The sequence below is a fragment of the Xenopus laevis genome, chromosome 7L (genome assembly GCF_017654675.1).
Source record: "Xenopus laevis strain J_2021 chromosome 7L, Xenopus_laevis_v10.1, whole genome shotgun sequence".
Classification (NCBI taxonomy): Eukaryota; Metazoa; Chordata; class Amphibia; order Anura; family Pipidae; genus Xenopus; species Xenopus laevis.
The window spans coordinates 91,305,507-91,327,385 of NC_054383.1; the positions used below are offsets into that span (position 1 = coordinate 91,305,507).

Genomic DNA, 21,879 nt, shown 5'->3' on the forward strand with positions numbered 1-21,879 from the left:
GAAAAATTTCAGAAAAAGGGGTGGGGAAGTGAGGTTTCCCAATCTAATTCCCTGATTACCTATGGAATTTCAGAACATTCAAAACTTATTTTTTTCCCAATTGAATTCTGAAAACAATGATTTATTTTCTGAAACGAAAGCACGCCTATGTATTTTCCAGTGTTTGTTGCTTAGTGAAGCATTCTACCTTTTCCAACAACAAACTGGCCACCAGGAGTTACCGTTTCAAAAAGTCATGGCTGCTCTTGAAAAGAAATGGAAGAGAATCCTACTACAGGTATGGGACCTGTTATCCAGAATGCTTGAGACCTGGGGTTGTTTTTATTTTTATTATTAAGGAAATCTATTTTAATATTTTGAATTATTTGATTGGAGTATATGGGAGATGACCATTTTGTAATTCAGAGCTTTGTGGATAACAGGTCTCTGGATAACGGATCTCATACCAGTTATTGTTAATCTTTATTTCACGTAAACTTAAAAAGCTTTTCTCCACTTTTATGAATTAAATACAATGGGTATTACATAATTTCTAGTATGAGCCATCACTACGTCATTAACGTATGATCCTTTTGTACCTATTGAGTATTACTGCCATGCAGGGTTGGACTGGGCTGGCTGGACACCAGAAAAAAACCCGGTGGGTCCTGGCCATAGTGGGCCAAGCTGGCCCAGACCACTCTCCACCTGAAACCCTGGGTGCTGCACCCTGATCATGGACACAAGAATAGAAAATAAGATATGCAGGGGGTTTGCAGCTGGGATGGGTGGCAGAGGAGGTTTTAGCTGGGGTGGGGGGCCCTGGGTTGTGTACCAGCCCCTGAGGTTGCACCCCCTGGTGGGCCCCAGACACCCCAGTCCGACTGCTGCCATGTCAAAAGATGCAGGATTTAAGAGGTAAGACAGATGTAATGGCACTTTGTGCAAATATGCAGAAGTGCAGTTTTTGTGTTCTGATTTAACATAACCGCACCTGCAAATTACCCTGTGTACATGCTTCTTAAAGGGGTTGTTAACCTTTCAATTAAATTAGTATGATGTGGAGAGTGATATTCTTAGACAATTTGCAATTGATTTTTATTTTTTATTATTTGTGGTTGAGTTATTTAGCTTTTTATTCAGCAGCTCTCCAGTTTTCAGTTTCAGCAATCTGGTTGCTAGGGTCCAAATTATCCATGCATTGATTTAAATCAGAGACGGAAATAGGAATAAAAGAGGCCTGAATAGAAAGATGAGTAATAAGTAACAATAACAATACACTCCACTTTGAAACTCCATTCCAAAGCTGGAAAGAGTCAGAAGAAGAAGGCAAATATTTTAAAAAAAGTATAAAGAAAAAGAAAAACGAACTGAAAAGTTGCTTAAAATAGGCCATTATATAACATATACCTTTAATAAAGGCTCTGTGAAGTGAGAAAAGCACCTGCATTATGACTATGCATGAAAGCAAGAAGGTTGGCAGCTTTGAAGAAACCATCATAAGGGATTTCAAAATGATTTGTCCCTAGGCTGGCTATCCTATACCTAGTCTGATAAGCAACTTTTGGCTTTACAGCAACCAACAGCCAGGGGCTACAGCTTTCCTACTTTGTTCTGTGCTTCCTTTTTCGTAAGAACAGTGGTAGTAATGTCGTTTTTTAGTAGTTTGTATCATGGGCATGCTGTAGCGTTCGCATATACAGACATATTTCTGTACCAGCTTGGTGCTAGACCAAGAGTCAAGGGGAATACAGCTTCTAAAATACATAAAAAATACACTGCATGTAATACAAACCTGAAAACCTACCCTCAATGGGGACACAGAAGTCCCTTTGGCATTTCCAGAGTTCCAGTTCTGGCCAGGTGCCCTACAACTGGTATAGATTAAAGCAAACGTAGAAAAGTAAATATATACGTGGTAATGTACTGAATAATTCAGAGGAATATTCCTATAGGGCTGGACCCTGTTACCTTACTTAATGTGAGGTAATGTATGAAGTATTATTATAAGAGTCATTCAGATATAACTCACATCAAATCCTACCCCAATAAACCATTGGCTGGAATCCCTGTTTGCTGGTTTGAGAACCCACCATGACAGCTTAATACAGTATAGGGAACTAAGGGGTCCGTTTACTAAAGTGCGGTTAATTTGACTATATGTTTACGCATGTTATCGATGTGAATATTCATTTTTATTAATAAAAAAAGTATTATGGGATATTTCCTGTTCCCTTGCGAAATTTCTGACGGAAAAAATAAAAACAGAGGACTCTGTTGTTAACAGATGTATGATGGCCAGTCTCTCTACATGCAGGATTTGTGCAAAAGTCAGTTATTTTGTTAGACTTGTTTGTACTGTACAAAATATTTATATCAAAAGATATATGTCCCAAGGCTTGACTCCAGTAAAAACAAATTGTTTATTAATGTTCACATGCTAAAAGATAGATGCATACTGACCCCACATGGTCCACCTTACGCGTTTTGTACCCTCTGGCACTTAGTCACAGGTGTCTCTATAGACACCTATGACTAAGTTCCGGAGGGTACGTGCAACTTATACTTACTTTGCTGCGATCAGGGGAAGGAGGGCAGCAGTGGAGCAACATTGTTGCAGGTGGCTCCACAGCTCTGGTCTACCGCTAGCCAACTATATGGCTCACCTTGGCACCTCTTTGTAGTAGCCATCCTTTTATCTTCATTCTCTACATCAGCCAAAGAGGATATGGCCCACTGCTCTCCCACTTATATAGACTACCTAGATAGAATTTCTGTTAGACCTGTCTCACAGCACCATCTAGTGACTGGAACTAATACTTAAAACTAATACAAAGTATTCTAACTTTAAACTGGGAGGGATGCAAATGGATAGATTGTTATTGTGTACAGTGTGAAGGGCTATTAAAATTCAACTTAATTTCTTCTTCTTCGTTTCTTCCCCAGTGACCAAATCTGTACTTCTCCTGCCTGCTGAGGATTTCTGTTTTTTTTCCTACTCCCTACTAAGCCATCCTATGCTACCTTTCTTCCCCTGGGAACAAATCTGTGCTTTTCTCTTCCCTAATGTGGAATTATGTGCTTCCTCTCCTATGTGCTTATTTTCTACTGTAGTGTACAATTCTGTACTTCTTCAATTCCCTAGTTCTTTGTTTACTCTTTTATTTATCCCAACCCTGCCATGCACATGTGGTGGCAGACGGGGAGATTAGTCGCCCAGAGACAAATCTTCTCTACTGCGGGCAACTAATCTCCCCAAAATGCCTTCCCACCGGCAAGAATGCAAATCGCATATAGCTTCGTTATTTCAAAGTCACCCGAAGTTTCCTCGTGAGGCGACCTCGGAAAACGAATCAATATGTATGACATTCCCCCGTTGATTCGTATTCTTGGTGGTGGGAAGGCATTTGGAGAGATTAAGGGATTTACTCCCGAAACGCGTTAGGTTTTACAGCAGCAACCCCAATAAACCTGTTCCAGAAGTGCCGTCTGTCTGTCGAGTCTTGTAAATTTGGAGAGATTAGTTGCCCCCCAGTAGAGAAGATTTGTCGCTGGGCGACTAATCTCCCCGTCTGCCTCCACCCTAAACGTTTCGATGTTGTTGGAACGATCGTAAATGTACCGATAAGTAGACGATTTTATAAGATTGTCCTAAAGTCAGTTGTTTCACAGACATTATTGCCACCTTTAGGACCAGAGTAAAAAGATTACATTTGTATGTATGTATATATATTTTTATTTGTATAGCGCTCCTTAAAGGGCAAAGCACTGTACAGCAGAACAATAAATTAGTAGAAGTGCAGGGGGTCATTACAATAAGTACAAATACGTATAAAAATACAAAAGTATAGCTACAATACATATTAAGTGTGTATTGTCAAGGAGACAAAAGGATGGAGGTTGCTGCCCCGTCTAAATGAGAGGGTAACATACAGACACAAATCGAGGGGATATTAAGTGCTGTGGGTTACAGTGGGTGACTACCAAATAAGTGCCAGTTCCCAATTCAGGTGTTATGCAAGTGCTCGAAGAGGTAGTCTTTAGCTGGCCATAGACGCAAAGATCTGATCGTACGAATCGAGGATTCGTACAATTGTCGGACTGTATTTGAAGAGTCCCGACATTTTTCATCCGCCGGAGATCGGTCGTTTAGTCGATCGGACAGGTTAAAAAATTTCTGTTGGCTGCTGATAATATCTCTGCATGTATTGCCGATCGTACGATTTTCAGTGGGAGACTGTCACTAGCTTTTGTCTGACATAACTTTCGTACGATTGCTGTCAGGGGCAGAACATCGGCTGGTCTGTTCTTTTACTACTTTATTTGATCTGAATGGTTAATGGCAGGTCGGGAGATGGAGAAGTCCGATCGTTCGAGGATTCGTACGATCAGATCTTTGCGTCTATGGCCAGCTTTTGAGTTTAGATCTGAAGGCATTCTCCCTCCCTTGCTCAATTTTACCCAGTCCTCTCCTAAATTAGCCCTTGATCTGTCCTTGAATTGTGAAAAATCTGGCACTCATTTCAAACTAAAATACTTAGGGGCAGATTTACAAAGCTCGAGTGAAGGATTCGAATTAAAAAAACTTCGAATTTCGAAGTGTTTTTTGGCTACTTCGACCATCGAATGGGCTACTTCGACCTTCGACTACTACTTCGACTTCGAATCGAACGATTCGAACTAAAAATCGTTCGACTATTTGACCATTCGATAATCGAAGTACTGTCTCTTTAAGAAAAACTTCGATATTCGAAGTCGAACGATTTTAGTTCCTAGTCGAATATCGAGGGTTAATTAACCCTCGATATTCGACCCTTAGTAAATCTGCCCCTTAGACCCTCTAATGCCACTATGAATAAAAGGAGCCTAAAAACTCAATATTCCCTTTGGTCAATTTCACCCATTGGCTTCTCTTAAATTAGCCCTTTTTTTGCCTCTTGTTTCTACTGAGCATGCCTCCCAACTGTCCCATATTTCTCGGGACAGTCCTGATTTTGACAGCTCAACCCATAGTTCCTGATTGTTGCTGAAATGTCCCGACTTTCTCTTTGATCTCCTGCACTGAACAGCCATAAAGAGACACAAAGTTTCTAAAACTTTATTTGGTTTAAGCCCAGAATACGTGGCAGGTGCACTTAGATACATTTGTAACAATTTAAGATAAGCAAATAAACAATTGTAACAATTTAAGATAAGCAGGTCTCTTGGGGGAACTGAGACATACAGCTTATAGTAAAGGGCAATTCACCTTCATTAGCAAAACTTTAATTACACCTAAAAACAACAGAAATGTGTCCCTTTTTGTCCCTCTCTCTATTTCCAAGATGTTTGGACTGGAGGCATAGTACTGGAACCATCAAAATACGAAGAAACCTAAATTTGCTTCATTCCACCGCATCCAAATCAGTAGAAGAGGCTCTCATAGCAGCCAGGTAAAAAATGTAATTTTATTCTCTGGCACAAGTTAACCCAAGCAGAAACAAAAAATATATACTTTATTAAAACTATACTTATACATAATTATACTTTTTTGTTTAACTATTGAGAGCAGAGACTTTGTGTGGGTGGCAGCTACAGACAAACACAAATTAGCATAAATACTCCATCCATAGCAACCGCTGTGATGACGTTTCACTGAAGCCGCATTACTGTTACGCGCCCTCCCGCACCCATTCTATTTTCATAAACACATAAGTAATAGATTGCGTCGCTTTATTTTAAGTTTGTTTGATTGCAGTCCAACACAAACCGATTTATTATATCTCCATTGCTACGTTATGGGGCAAAGTATGCTAAGATATCGACGCCCACAGGACTGCTGCCCGCTCACACTTTCAGCAGTTGCCAATTCTGCAACCACAAAACTTGTCTGGAAGCCGCGTGGCATTGTGGGACAGGAAGAGTTAAGCACGTGGCTAGGAAAGCGCAGCATGGCGACCTCCGGCAAGAGGTAAGATCTGGGCACCTAACGCAGGATTTTTAGTGGAATTAGAACGCGAGTGAATATCGTTCAGTGCTTATTATTAGGGTTGTGTGTGAGTGTGGCCTATTTCTGATATACATACCGTCAGGGATCGTTCCCTTCATGATTTACTGTCACTTCTGGTGGTATTTGTGAGAATTTTAGTTTCCATGAAACCTATTTGTATGCATACATGACTGACATTTTGTTGCCCACAAACGACAGCATACGTTTAATTAAGATGCTCATTCACTGGTCTGTTAAAAGCAAACTAGCCAGTAGGATAGTAACATTCATTTTAAGCATACATTTATATCACAACACTTATGGGCTCAGTGACAACACCTAGACTGACTGCTGTATTCGGCTGCCAATGATAATGATCCACTACAGATATGTTTGAGCCCTTATTATCATTACCATTAAAGGAGAAAATGAAATCACTGGAGGGTGTCAAATATTGATAAACCCCAGTGATTATAACCCTGTACCTGATACCATGGCCTGTTGTCTGATAGCATGAAACTGCACCAGCCCAGGATACCCAATGGAACGGTCCCCTACCTGCTTCTCAGCAAAAGGCGCACATGCACAATAGTGTGAAAAGCCAAACTTTAAAGGAGAACTAAAACGTAACTGAAAGAAGTAGCTAGAAATGTTGTACATTATGTTTTGGGCTTCTGTACCAGCCCAAGGCAACCACAGCCCTTTAGCAGGAAAGATGTGTGTCTCCAAAGATGCCCCAGTAGCTCCTCCTCTACTTTTCTGTTGATTCACTGCACATGCTCTGTGCTGATGTCACTTACTGAGCTTAGGGACAGACTCACAATAGACAGTACACATAGAATAGAAATGTCACAATATAAGGCTGATTAGTAATTAATACAGATAATTACTACATGGCAGCACAAAAACCAGAACAATTAGCACCAGAATTTAATAATCAGGACTCTAGCATCATCTTATATTACAGACCAACCTCATTTTCTGCTTGATAATTTGCAACATCCCCTAAGCTTAGCTTCTCAACAGCTGATCAGAGCCCACTGAGCATGTGAGTGTCGGAGACACTTTCCAAGATGGTGACCCCCTGTGACAAGTTTGGAGTCCCGGATCATTGCTGCTATTGAGAAGCTGAAACTTTATGCTGGTGCAATAAGTTCAGTATATAAAATATGGCATTTTTAGCCAAATTAATTTTTAAGGTTTAGTTCTACTTTAAGCACAACTTAGGTGTGATTCACAACTGTCCATTTTGTTGATGTTCTAACGTTGTAGAAGAGACCACCATGTACAAAGATAATATATGCAAATTTGAAACAACTTTTTTTTTTTACTTTTTGTTTCCATCTAGGAAATTAGCTGACCTCAATGTAGATGAATTTCTAACTTCAGGTTTTGACTCAGAGGGTGATGGGGACTCTGCCGAGGAGATCAGTGAGGAGTATCAGGATAAAGAGGAAACAGCAAAAAAAGTGAAACAGAAGAAACCTCTAAAGAGTAAAAATGAGGAAAAGTAAGTCTGCAAGAGTTTTAGCATCATGCTTTTTTTCATGCCTGAAGTGTCGGATACATTATATACTGTATGCGCTGGCTAGCTCTGTTCAGCTTCTTAGTGGGTTGGAAGCACAGAATTGTGTTGAGAGAGAGTTCTTCTTTCTTTGCCCCTGTATAGGCAAAGAAATATACATTAATTATTTTCTTCCTTTTCTTTAATTAACAGGAAAGGAAAAAAGAAAATGGGTAAAGCTTCTGAACACAAGGGCCAGCTATCCCGCCTAAAGGAAAAAGATCCTGCGTTCTATAGGTTTCTGGAGGACAATGACCGAAAACTGCTCAATTTTGATGACTCTGACAGCTCAGATGAAGAGAGTGGTGCTCATCAACTGCCTGATCACCTGGAGGTAAGGGAGGGAAAAATATGCACCCTTCAGTAGCATAATAAGCATGCATAATAAGATAAAGCTGCCATAATACTCAGATCATACTGCTAATGACCTATGCGTATATGAACTCTTTGCATCCCTCTTTCCTCAACTTTATGCAGGTGCTTATTTTTGAATTCCTGAAAGGCAAGCTTTAGATGCAAAAAACAATGAGTACTGCCAAAACAAGCCTCCCGTAGGCTGCCAGTCCATATATGGTCTACCAGTACCCAATTGTAGCCCAAATTTGGCACCCCCATGAACTTTTTGCATGCATGTGTTACTCTCCAAAACTTTTTTACGTTCAAATTTGGCATATGGGTTAAACGCATTGGGGACCTCTGGTGTAAAACTGTCTCCGTGCTTGTTTTTTCGAGCAGTTGACCACCACGGTCAACTGCTCGAAAAAACAAGCACGGAGACAGTTTTAGATAGTATTTAAACGGATTTGCCACCTAAAAACTTTTGATATCTTTTGTGTATAATGAGAGAAAATGTAATTCTAAGCCAATTTCCAGTGTGCGTTGATTAACCCTTTAAGTGCCAGCAAAATTTCCCATTTCATTTGCACAGACGGTTTTTGAACATTTTATGCTCTCTCACTTTAGGGGCATTTCCTGGGGTTTGATACATCTGATTTACATGGTGTTTGTTAGCACACTGGAACGCACATGATGCAGGGTCAGCAATAATGTAGATATAAAAGGGTGTCTATGGCGTGGAAAGCAAAACAAGGAAACTTCTTTTTAGACTTGCCCCTTTTTTGTATAAATATAAGTTATATACCTGTTTTCTTTTTATTTGCTTTATACCAGATGGGTCAAGAGATCATTTTTTTAATGTATTCTCTATTTTACAACATTTTAGGGCTGGGTTAAGACTCAAATGCTCATGTCAAAACTATCATTCTTCTTTTTCCTAAAATTGTATTGAAGGAAATGATTGGAGATGAGGATCATGTTGATGAAGATGAAAATAAAGAGGGTACTCAAAAGAAGAAGAGGAAAAAACTCGAGCAGATCATTGTGACCATTAAGATGGTGGATAAGTGGAAGTCAGAAGCCAAGGTAAGTAAGGTTGGACAAATCTTGTAAAATCTGTTGTCAAGCACCTATTGACAGATCTGCACTGTTGTAACTATGAGCAAGTGTTATATTTGCTGCTATCAATATGCCCTGTGTAGTATGGTCATTAGATTGTATTGTGACCTTTATACTATTCGGATGCGAACGCTGCATGTTGCGTCTTCATCTGACAGTCGTGTCGGATCCACGTTGCGACAATGTCCGACATTCCTATTACCTACCTTAGATTCAGCGAATCCGACATGACGCCTGCGCTGCGTCGGGAACGGAAGGTATCGGATGTCAAAACACCCATGCTGAAAGTATTTTGAAAGTGGCTGCCCAGTTGCTGAGTTGTATAAATCACAATACAAATTACAAGTCATTTCTGCATTTCTGTTAACAGTTTAGCACTGTTTAATGCTACAGTTGCATATGCATTACTAATCAGTCACACAACATGCATATCTGTGTATAAGCAATCTTATTGTATGGGTTTAAAGTCACAGAGCTTGTAGTAACTATGAGCAAGTGTAATATTTGATGCTATCAATATGCCAAAAAATGTTTATTAAGAAAAGAAAAACTAACCATGGATTTGACTTTGTGAATGCAAAACCCTCTTTTCACATATAATAAATATATACATTGGAATACTCCATTTAGCAGTCGAGTGCTCTTTGAGTGCACCTGTAGCTTTACTCTCTACCATAATGTAACTTATAGTAACTTAAAGGAATTGTTCAGTGTAAAAATAAAAACTGGGTAAATAGGCTGTGCAAAATAAAAAATGTTTCTAATATAGTTAGTTAGCCGAAAATGTAATGTATAAAGACTGGAGTGACTGTATTTGTAACATAATAGCCAGAACACTACTTCCTGCTTTTCTCTTGGTTTACACTGACTGGTTACCAGGCAGTAACCAATCAGAGACTTGAGGGGGGTGCCACATGGGTCATATCTGTTGCTTTTGAATCTGAGCTGAATGCTGAGGATCAATTACAAACTCACTGAACAGAAATGTACCATGTGGCCCCCCCCCCCTTCAAGTCGCTGACTAACTCAGATTTATAGAGCTGAAAAGCAGGAAGTTGGATTATGGCTGTTTTATTAGACATCTGTTCACTCAAGCCTATATACATTTTTGCCTAACTAACTATATTAGAAACATTTTTTATTTTGCACAGCCTATCTATTTATCCAGTTTTTCTTTTCACAATGAACTATTCCTTTAAATAGGCATAGGCTGTTATATATTGATATATACTGAAACAACAATTAGACTCAGAGAAGTGAGTTTGAAGTGCCAAGGACCCCCATCAGTTTATTGATGCAGTTCTCTTCCAATGGCTTCCATTATGATCTGATCTTTGGCCCAGGGGACCAGAGATCGGATCACCCCATTTGGTCCACTGTGTTGGTGGCCAGATTAGGTAAAGATCTACTCATTTAGTCACCTTGACAAATGATCAGATCTTGCCTTGTATGACTAACGAAGGATGTTTTATTACTTATTTAGACAGATCTAAGGCCCAGGCTATTCCATGAGGTTGCTCAAGCCTTTAAAGCAGCTGTAGCAACCACAAGGGGTGATGAAGGCGATGATCCCAGCAAGTTCAAGGTCGTTGACAGTGCAGGTAAGTCATAATACTTCCACAAGTGTAAGCTTGTTTGCTTTTATCATAAACAGAAAATGCTTGAGCACTTTCAACACAAATTAAATACTCATTTTTGAACATTTAGGGCCAGATGGAGTAATTGGTTCCACTTCTGTTGGCCTGCATGTTTTTTTTACTAGGCTGAAAGAAGGGGATCCACTCCCCGCCCCAGCTCTTTTGATCTGCACAGCTTGCGTGCAGGCACTCACTGCAGAGTGAAGGTCGGCCCAAATATGCCTGCTTTCGTGGTTTTGGGCTGACCTCCACTACGCTGCATGTATATGCATGCAAGAGGAAGCTGTGCAGATCAACAGAGCTGGGACAAGGAGTGTATCTGTGTTTTCTTTGCAGACAGAGAGCATCCTCTCTTGTAAACCTTGATTTTTTTTTTAAATCTCAGTGGATGACCTCACATTTGCTGGTAGGGTCGTGGCACGGTTGGCCAAAAGGTAGCTCTGGATCTACCAGTAGACCTTTAGCTGGTGATCAGTAGATCTCAAGACACTGTGAACAAACAGCCTGTCTATATCATCTTCCTATTTCTTTCTTTTCATTCAGATATTTATTATGTTAAGGTTACATAAGAAATAGCTGTTTGTTAAATATAGCACTATGCATAATATAATAATATTTTCCATGGAACGGAATGCTAACAATGTTTTTAAATATGTAGATCATAATGGGACAACATCACAAAAAGTAGACCTTGCATTAGTAAAGTATGGGCACTCCTGGTCTACTGAATAAAGCATCAGTGAGTGTATTGAATGGTCCCCTTAGATATTTATATATTATCATGTCCCCATTTGATTACTCCTTGTCAATGTAAACATTCATAGCTTGTCTGGCCTTCAATACCATTTACCAGCTTAGTCACTCTTTGACATTAATATAATCAAAATGTAATTTTTAAGCATTTGAGACCAAGCTGCATTGCATATTATTGGTGCGACCTTACCAATACTTAAATATATTTACTTGCTTTTCATAATATTGTAAGTAGTTTTTGATGTTATGTACTTTTTAAAGACCTTACTACGTCTAATGCCATTTTCCTGACATACTCTTGAAGGGTACCCCTTTTCAACACAAGTTTAATGTATAAGTCTTGGGTTGAACATAAATATTGCCAATTTTAATCACAACTATCTGTTGTTGTTCTGCTAAATAGGGAAAACCTTACAAGGACGAAACAGAAGTAGTTTCAAAAACTATAGAATTTTTTTGATTTAAACTATAGGCAAAAAATGTGTTCAGGGGGGGCGTGGCCAAGCTGACTACCTGAATGGCAGCGTGATCTGCGAGCTCCGTCCACCCGCTTCATTAGCACCCAGTACATAAGCACGATAAACGGATTTGCAGCTCCGATACCGAGAGGATACTGACCGGTAACTGTCCGATGGCTCCTAAACCGAAAGCCACCCATAAGCCAGGCGAGGTGGCCGAATTCTTTAAACGTAAAGACCAGGCCTCGTGCGGCCAAGATGTCGACGAGGCGGCTGCATCAGAGCCCTCGTTGGATACGACTGCCCAGGTTAGCAAACAAGACCTGAAGGCCTTATACGATGACTTGGCAAAGCTTATAACTGTCTCGCAACAAAGGACGGTTAAGGAAATTACCGCGGAGGTGACGGCCCTCGGGGAGCGAGTGACTGACAATGAGGAAGCCATTGTAGGGCTCCAAGCTTACTGCGCTCAAACGGAGGCGGACATCTCTGATATAAAGAGACACCTGTTTGCTTTGCAAGACCAGCAGGAAGACCTTGAGAATCGCTCAAGGCGCAACAACCTGCGCATTAAAAACCTGCCTGAAAGCTATACGGACCTGGAACCAACCGTCATGAAACTTTTTCAGACCATTTTACCGGACATTGAGCCTGCTCAGCTCGAAATTGACCGGATCCATCGCACCCTACGGGGCAAGCCCAGGGATGGCGATCCACCCAGAGATGTCGTAATGAGGCTGCATTTTTTCAAAACTAAAGAATTGCTACTGCGTGGCACTTTTAATAAGGAAACTAAGCTCGATGACGACACGGTCGTCCACCTCTATGCTGATATATCTCCAACCACGCTCAAACGACGGAGGGAGCTTAAACCCTTAACCGAACTCTTAAACCAACATCAAGTGAGATACCGCTGGGGTTTTCCATTCAAACTGCTGGTTAATCACAACGGGAGAACCATCGCAATTTCTGACTTGCGAGAGCAGAATAGATTGCTGACAGCTCTTGGAATCCCGCCGGCAGAAGATACTGCACCGACCAGCTCTAAACGGATACCCCCTCCGACCTCAACATGGGCTTCAGCCAAGCCGCACCGGGCTCCAAGGCCTCCGGATGCACCGCCAACCTAGACCACATTACAGAGCTGAAGCTTTTCTCTCCTCTCCTCTTCGGCTACCTGTTCATCCGTGTCTGACACTACAGCGGGTGCTCGGGCGTGAGTACATACCCTCCTATGCTTGACACCTACCTGGAAGGTTATAGTGGGAATGTGCCCGCTCCGATTAGGGAAACAGAGACCGTTCCCCTACTTGTTCTACTGTTTGGCTTGTGGGCGCAGCCATTCACAAGCACATATTTTGTTTGTTTTTGTTTATGTTTCATGCATTGTGCAGTTATTATGTTGTCACCGTGTCACAAATTGTTTGAAGCGCTTCCTGGGTCCCCTCTAACACAGCCTACCTATACTGATGACCTCCATGGATCTGACACTAATATCCCATAATGTTAAGGGTCTCAACAACCCCCGTAAAAGACGACTAGCAGCGGATTATTATAAGAAATTGGGTGGGGATGTAGTATATATGCAGGAGACCCATTTCATTAAAGGAAAGGAACCCAAACACTGGGCAGGAGGGTTCACCAAAAGCTACTATGCTTCAGATCAAGTCAAAAAAAGAGGGGTGGCGATCCTCATTAAAAAGAATACACCCTTCGTAGAGAAGAAAGTGGTTAGAGATCCCAGGGGGCGCTTCTTGATAGTTGAATGTATTTTGAATAATAGAGATACGACCCTAGTATCGGTTTATGCTCCTAGTGACAGACAAAAATTGTTCTATGATGACCTAGAGTTGCGACTAGCCGCAAATGTTTCAGGCTATATCCTAATTGGGGGTGACTTTAATACTACACCGCAGGCTAGCCTCGATAGATCGGGCAACCATCACCCCTCCCAAGCATTTCCACCCTCTAGACCACTTACCGCCTTTATGGCCAATTCGTCACTGTGGGATGTATGGCGCATCCAACATCCAGACGACAGGTCCTACACCTTTTATTCTAATGCCCACAAAACCTACTCTCGCATAGATTTCTGGCTAACTAACCCTAAAACTTTACCCTTCATAAAACATACAGATATCACGGAAATCTCTTGGTCTGATCACGCAGCAATCCTTCATACATTAACGGATTGGGGCATCGTTCACACAAACAAAAGATGGCGGCTTAATGAATTGCTACTGGCTGCTGAGAGCATCACCCAGGAATTAACGGATGAAACCAAACATTACTTTACACATTCATATTCCAGTCTCTTATTCAAATCAATGTATGGTTGTTAGGGTAATTTGGTCTTAGCTACCAGATTGTTTGTAATGCAAATTGAAGAGCTGCAGAATACAAAGCTAAATAACTCAAAAACCTTAAATAATAAAAATGAGAACCAATTGAAAATCGTCTCAGAATATCACTCTCTACATCATACTAAAAGTTAACTCAAAGGTTAAGTGTAATTGACCAGTAAATTACAATCCTACAGAATACATATCTGTTACTATCTTACTTGAGCTCCTGTATTATAATGTTGTAATGTGTCTATAGTGTGCCCGTACATATGTGTAAAAACTGTGCATATTGAAATCATGACTGTCTTGCTAAGCTGTGCATAATGTGGTACCAATATTTTTGCCTGCTTAGTGACTGAATGCAAATTAGGAGGGGGCCTGTTTCTAGTTTGCTATTTACTGTCTTACTGGAGGTGGAATAAATCATGCAGGCTAATTAGACGCTGCCTGAAAGTTCCTTTAATATTTGTTTGTTCCTTTCTTAGTGTTCAACGCCTTGGTGTCCTTTTGTATCCGTGACTTGTTTGTACACTTAGAGAAGAAGCTTCAGCTGAAGCCTGCAAAGGGCACAAAGTAAGTTCTTGGGGTTTAAATTGTTCTGCCTAAACACTGGAACTGTAAAGAATGCAGACACTTTCAGATGTGGCCTAAGTTTTAGGTTCCAACTAGCCCAATAACATTTATTTTATGTACCTTTACTCTACAGGACCCTTGTGGTCTGTGTTATTACTCTCAAAAGCTGAACTATTAATGGAAGGAGAGAAGTAAATGCTGCTTAAGTTTTCATATGCATAGTAGAATTGTGTGGTATTTGGCATTTTATGTCAAGGTAAAGTCCCGATTTGTAGCCATATTTTTAGATATTTGCAAGTGGTGATGTCTCTCAATAGAAAGTAATGGACGAGCACTCCAAACACCCGTTCAATTAGAAGAAGTGAACTTTTATTTTCAACTTCTTAAAGACATCAATACCGCTTTTGGGGTTGCAGCATCATTGCAAACATATTCTACAGATTTTATGTAATTTGCTGCTTTTCCTTATCTTGTGCACATCACTATGAATGGCTTCTGTATTCAAATGTCCCAGATTATGCAGGACACACATTTTCCTGTGCTCCCAGTTTACTCTGGTGCTAGCTGTTGCTGACGCTGATGTAGCTGCTGGGGTTGTGACAGCACCAATCTTTTACAATATCATATGAAAAATTGCAGTGAAGATGTCGACCTATGCTCCCATATGTTGTTTACTCATTTTAGTACATTTGCAAATGTTGGCTGTTCGATGATACATTATTTTGGAAGAAAAAAAACAGAATATTCAACAAAAATTAACTGGTGAGAGATGCATATATACCATTGTTCTGCCTTTCTTAAATCAGTTGCTGCCAGACATGCCTACTTTGTGCTGATCGCGTCACTACATTTTGGCTTGTTCAAGTTGTGAAGGTTCAGAGGCCTTATAATCTGCCAATAAATTCCACAAGAAAGTCTGCCATTTTTTTGTTGTACAGAGTTTAGCTCGGAGTATACATGTGTTAACATATGTGTAAAGGAAAACAAGAAATTGAATATATGAGGTGAACACTTCATCTTTGCTTGTCCATTAGAGCTTTCATCTCTCATCCTAGTTCGTCTTGTTGTTTTACAGATTGGTAAATCCCTCTAGCAGTGCACTTTGGAAGAAGCTTCGTTTAGACATTAAAATGTACCTGAACTCTCTCATCCAGGTAAGTCTGCCGTGCTTGTGAATTTTCTTGAGAGAGACATGGTCACCAAATGGAGGCGTGGGACCATTTGTACGTGTTCATCTACTAAAGTAGGGCTAATGCACCCGGTGGGGCGAGAATAAGAATTCATCCATTGGAAGGAAGTGCACCTAGGGAAGACCTAGCAAATCCTTTACCGTTTACAGATGCATCCAAAGTAGAAATGTGTTTAAATGTATTCATTCCTATTTCTTAAAAGGGTAGTGCAACTTTGAATTAACAATTTTTAGAATGTCGTAGGCTGTGATATTATTCTAAGGCAATTGCTAATTTTGTTTTTTCTTGAGCAGCTCTCCAGTTTGTAATTTCAATAACTACCTGATTACCAGGGTTCAATTAATCCTAGCAACAGGCAGTAGTATCATTGACAGACTGTATAGATGAATAGGAGAGGACCCAAATGGAAAGATACCTAATAAAATATAACATATATAAATTTGTTGCCAATTTAGTGTTACTTTTTGTGTCTTTTTTTTCCCCATAAGCACTACTGAGTAAACATACGTCAAATATGGGATATATTTTCAGCAGCACAGTTTTATAATATGACATATATATGTATATATATGTGTATATATATGTATATATGTGTGTGTGTGTGTGTGTGTGTGTGTATATATATATATATATATATATATATATATATATATATATATATATATATATATATATATATATATATATATATATATATATATATATATATATATAAAGACCAAGATCTTGTGCACACATAACAATTGTTACTGCCTAGGTGCTGGTTATAATAGATCATAGATAAAGCAACAAAAACCGCACTCACAGGACTTTTGAAGGTGCAAAATCAAAAAATATTTATTTCAACGTTTCGGCTATTCACTTAAGCCGTCATCACTTCCTGATGACGGCTTAAGTGAATAGCCGAAACGTTGAAATAAATATTTTTTGATTTTGCACCTTCAAAAGTCCTGTGAGTGCGGTTTTTTTTTTTTTTTTTTTTTTTTTCACATACATACATATACTTTACTTTAGTAAATATATATTTACTAGTAGCAGCTATTCGTTGTGGCTATAACTTACCCTGTCATAGACAATACTGAGAATTGCCTCTTCTTAACCACATGTAGTGTCTTAGCAATGCCAATTATCATTAGTGTCTATTTTGTAGCTTCTACTAGTAGCTCGGTATGTCTTCACCTCATAGCTATTTCCTGATAAGCCTCTTGTTGATTGTATCTTGTGCCATGGTCTCTGTAGATACAGTTTATTAAAAGTTAAAACCTTTGTCTCCTCCTTGATTAGTTGGAAAGTGACAAATCTCCGCTACTGCGGGCAACTAATCTCCCGGAAATGCCTACCTACTGGCAAGAATGTGAATTGCCGGCAGGATGGCATATGTGTTGCTTCAGTTTTACGAAGTCACCCGAAGTTAACTGTTGAAGCAACTTTGGAAAACCGAAGCAATACTTATGCCAATGCATTTCGGGAGATTAGTTTCCCACAGCTGCAAAGATTTATTACTTGGCGACTAATCTCCCATGTGCCACCACCCTTATTGTAACCTTGCTTGTTGAAGCAAAATAGCAAATACAGCTTCAGTTGCCTATACAGTATCCAAGACCAATAGAGGAAAGCTGCAGCATAGCCCTTAACATTAAACACATCAACACAATTTAAAAGAAACAACAACCTTCTAAAACAATCAAGTGGTCCTTTTAGATCAAGAGTAATTTTCCTGACCCCCAAATTCCTGCTATAAACCGTAATATCACCTTAGATTCTACAGTTCTCGCTTACATTTTTATGTGTTACTAGTAAATCCCAATCATGCTTGCAGGTAGCTTCAAGTGCGGTAAGCAATGAAAGGGGTAAAAGTAACTAACTTTTTAAGAAGGGAACAAAATGTTCAGTATGTTTTAGTGAAGAAGAAGCAGGGCCGACTGGCACTCAAACGGATCCACAGGACCAGAGAAAATTAGTTAAAAAAAATTTTTATTTATACAAAGTTAAAAAATGTATATTTGCATCTCCATCCAGCCTATGTGTTTCGCACCCACATAGTGTATAAATAAAATTATTTTTTAAATAATTTTCTCTGGTCCTGTGGATCCGTTTGAGTCAGCCCTGCTTCTTCTTCTTCACATCCTTTGCCGTATTGCTCCCTAAAGCTGGGGGTCTGGGGCTGGTGCACCCAGACCACAGTCACTATTTGGTGAGTCATTTACATTTTATTCTGGAGCACCATGTTTCTCTCTCAGTATGTTTTAGTCCCTAGTTTGCTTCTGTGTTTTCCCTAATGTGAATTACAAGTATAATAATTATTTTTGCTTCCTTCTTGAATCTTAACATTCATAACACACAAGTTAAGTTTTACTCCTTCCTTCTCTCAACCAGCTGCTGACTTGTCTGACAGAGGCTACTGTGGGAGCAGCGGTTCTGCAACATGTGAATAATATTGTACATTTTTTCCTGTGTTTTCCAAAGCAAACTCGACTTCTTCTAAAGGTGAGGCTTAATATGAATTAAAGCTACTGTTATTATTTAGTCATTGCGCTGTAGTGACTTTATTCAGTTGCAAGACTCCAGCTTCATTATTATGTAACTTCTGGTATAAATCCCACAATTAATATCTTGGGAGCAGTAGCAGCAATGAAAATGCCTTGTGTGTCCCATAGCTTTCAACACAAAACTGTTATTGTATTGAACATCATGGCAACAACAATGAAAATTCCATTTTTAAAATGTACGATTGTTGAGTGGAAAATTTGCAATTCTAGAAATTTAAAAATATCATAATTTTATAATAATTTTTAGATCATTTGACAGTTCTTCTTTTACCTCTCAAATATATAGCAATGTATTGTTTTGTGGAGCAGTGGTGAGGAAACCGTCAGAGTTGTGGCGTTTTTAGTACTGAACAAAATCTGCAGACACAGACAAGATACATATCTTGACCCAGTGTTAAAGGTAAGGCCAAAGTTTATTCCTTTTTATTTGTGTGCATGGTTTAGAGAATGGAACTTTGGGGCTGATTGATTACTTGTTCATTTCTATTGAAGGATCACAATGTTTGGTACTTGGTTATAAAAGGCGTTTGCATCTTAACCAATTTGGTAACTAACCAATTGCATCTTAACCAATTTGGTAACTAGGGTCCAAATTACCCTAGCAACCATGCATCGATTTGAATAAGAGACTGGTATATGAATAGGAGAGGGCCTGAATAGAAGGATCACTAATAAAAAATAGCAATAACAATACATTTGTATTTGTACAGAGCATTTGTTTTTAGAAGGGAGTCAGCGACGTCCATTTGAAAGCTGCAGAGTCAGAAGAAAAAGGAAAATAACTATAAAACTATAAAAAAAATAAAATAATGAAAATGAATTGAAAAGTTGCTTAGAATTGGCCATTCTATAGCATAATAACAGTTACCTTAAAGTGATACTGACACTAAAAATTTTCTTTTCAAAATATTAATCTAAATCAAAAGTTACTCATAGGTCATGTTGATCGTTTTTTGCTGATAGTTATGCTTTTGTGAGTAATTATTACTTAGAGTTCCTAAACCTGACTGTTTTGCCAACCTGACTCTCCCATCTCAGCCTGTCAGTTAGATTTTGTAATGCTAACAGACTCCTACTGCACAAATATCGCAGCCCCCTCATATAGGAACAGGGTAGTAAGAAAGTTCATGTAAAAGCATTAGGCAAAAGTATAGATAGCATTCAAAGACAATGTTATGATAGATAATAAAAAAGGTTATTTTCTGATGTCAGTATCTCTTTAAAGGTAAACCACCCCTTTTAATCTGGTGTGGTTAAAGAGATTGCAATTGTCCGTGACCACTAACACCCCATAGTACAGAATGGAGTTGAACATGTTCTGACGAAATGGCATTGAGAAAAGCAGTAAATCCATTGATAAATGTTTCAAATCGTTAAACACTTACCAGCTGTCAGAAAAGTCTTTAAGGGGTAGCTCAACTTCAATTAGGAGGTAGACCGTGATATTCTAACAATTTGGTATTGGTCTTTTTGTGATTTTTTTTTTTTTTTTTAAATCTGGGGAGATTATTCAGCAAAAATGTATTGCTTGGCGACTAATTTCCCCATGTGCCACCACCCTAAGGAAGAGACAGAGATCTGAACTTTTGATAAAATTATCCAAAAAGTATTTAAATTAATATATTCAAATTATAATATGGCCATAATGGGGTGATTTAAAGGGCTAAAGATCTAGTAAGAGATCCTTTTAACGGACAGATAAACATATAACTGTTTAAAATGATTGTTTTATGTTATATATATCCCACCTGTGTGTTTTTTTCTTCTCCTGTAGAAGATGTATATTTCATATGTAAAGAACTCCAAATTCACATCACCCAATGTTCTACCAATGATCAACTTCATGCAGCGAACTCTGACTGAGATGTACTCCCTAGATGTGCAGGCCTCTTATCAACATATTTTCATGTACATCCGGCAGCTAGCTATCCACCTGCGCAGTGCCATGACCCTCAAAAAGAAGGTGAGACTGGAATGTTCCATCTATAGCAAACATCTCTCTGGTTCATGCTGATTACAGGATTGGGACAAATTATTGCCATTTTTCCTCATAAGTTATGGCGTAGTCTGTATTTCGCTTCAAGTGAGCTATGGTATCCCAGTTTGGACATTTCCAACTGGATTGGCAGGTTGTTCGTAGGTGTTTGGAGGCCATGTTGTGTGTGAGTAATGAGGAGCCATGTTTACGAATGAGGGGGCATGTTGGGATGTTAGAGATAGGAGATTTGTGTAAGAAACTTTGTTTTGGATTAAATGGGGCCATGTATTACTACTAGAAATGGATTGGTAACTAGGGAATGTGCTGGCCCTGGAATTAAAATGCCCAGTTCATCAAGCATGATGACAGTTACTACTTTATAATAATATATCGATTCCTTTATAGAGATGTTATTGCTACATTAAATTGTTGTAGGTTTATTCAATGTGATTTTAAAACTTTATAAGTAGGTAAAAATTCAGGTCATAGTTGCTACTGCAACATGGTGGCTGTTTTCATGCAGTATGTTTGGTATATATTGTTGATTCTAAAAGCAACAACAATAAAATGACCCATGTCACATTTTGTGGTTATTTTGTTATTTGTTGCACAGACCGTGCAAATTATCAGATCCTTGGATGTTTTGCACTCTTATCCCCAGAATAAGATGATTCAGGCTGTAGACAGCCAGGCAGTTGCAGCATGGATGGCATTTTTATTAACAGGCTAATAGAATTAGGTTTAATACTATTTGAGGTGTCTGGATCTGTGTCCAATCCACTTTCTGTATTGGTCTATAGATAATTATATCCTACGTATATTCATTGTGAAGCTTTCACAAGCAATCAACCTCTGACCACCAGCTGCTCACAAGTTATGCAGTGGTTTATTTTAATTTATTATACATAGGAGTCTTAAAACAATTTGACAAACAATTCAAGTTACAGCATAAACAAGGGATCAGAGCTTACAGAAGAGCTTTCATTCTAGTACAAATCCTAGAAAATGTCCACGTTTATATTCATATTCATTTGCCGAAATCTGCTTAGCTGGTACATCACCTCTAGAAAGTTTACACCATGCTGAATTTTTTCACTATTTGAATTCCATGCATTAATAATAAAAGGAATAGGTGCTAATTCAGTGTCATTCTTAAATTTGCAAATAGATTTAGTATCGTTACTTCAGTGTGGGATAATATAAAATAAAAACTAGAGAGTAGGACTTAACTATTTAAACAACAGAGCTGTAGTTCGAGGACTGGATCTGACCCTCTATGGTATTTTAGTAGTCTCTTGCTGCCATTGGACCAGTTCTGGACTGAGAATTAAAATAGGCCCTGGCATTTCAAGTACACAGAGGCCCAATCAGCCCACAAAGAGGCCCAAACAGCCCCCACCAGCCCACTAAATACTGACTTTCTATGGCAC

The 21,879-nt window shown here is 39.1% G+C and overlaps 1 protein-coding gene across 1 annotated transcript in view; it reads left to right on the plus strand.

The window, feature by feature from the left end:
- The first annotated feature begins 5,741 nt into the window (after nt 1-5,741).
- Nucleotides 5,742-21,879, plus strand: part of noc2l.L (NOC2-like nucleolar associated transcriptional repressor L homeolog) — a 57,569-nt gene continuing 41,431 nt past the window's right edge. The window contains exons 1-10 of the mRNA XM_018225976.2: nt 5,742-5,929; nt 7,296-7,457; nt 7,665-7,845; nt 8,802-8,933; nt 10,450-10,567; nt 14,645-14,732; nt 15,808-15,886; nt 18,299-18,409; nt 18,758-18,871; nt 20,246-20,434. Of these exons, the coding sequence (XP_018081465.2) occupies nt 5,757-5,929; nt 7,296-7,457; nt 7,665-7,845; nt 8,802-8,933; nt 10,450-10,567; nt 14,645-14,732; nt 15,808-15,886; nt 18,299-18,409; nt 18,758-18,871; nt 20,246-20,434 (1,347 nt within the window). The 5' untranslated portion in view covers nt 5,742-5,756. The remainder of the gene's footprint in view (nt 5,930-7,295; nt 7,458-7,664; nt 7,846-8,801; nt 8,934-10,449; nt 10,568-14,644; nt 14,733-15,807; nt 15,887-18,298; nt 18,410-18,757; nt 18,872-20,245; nt 20,435-21,879) is intronic.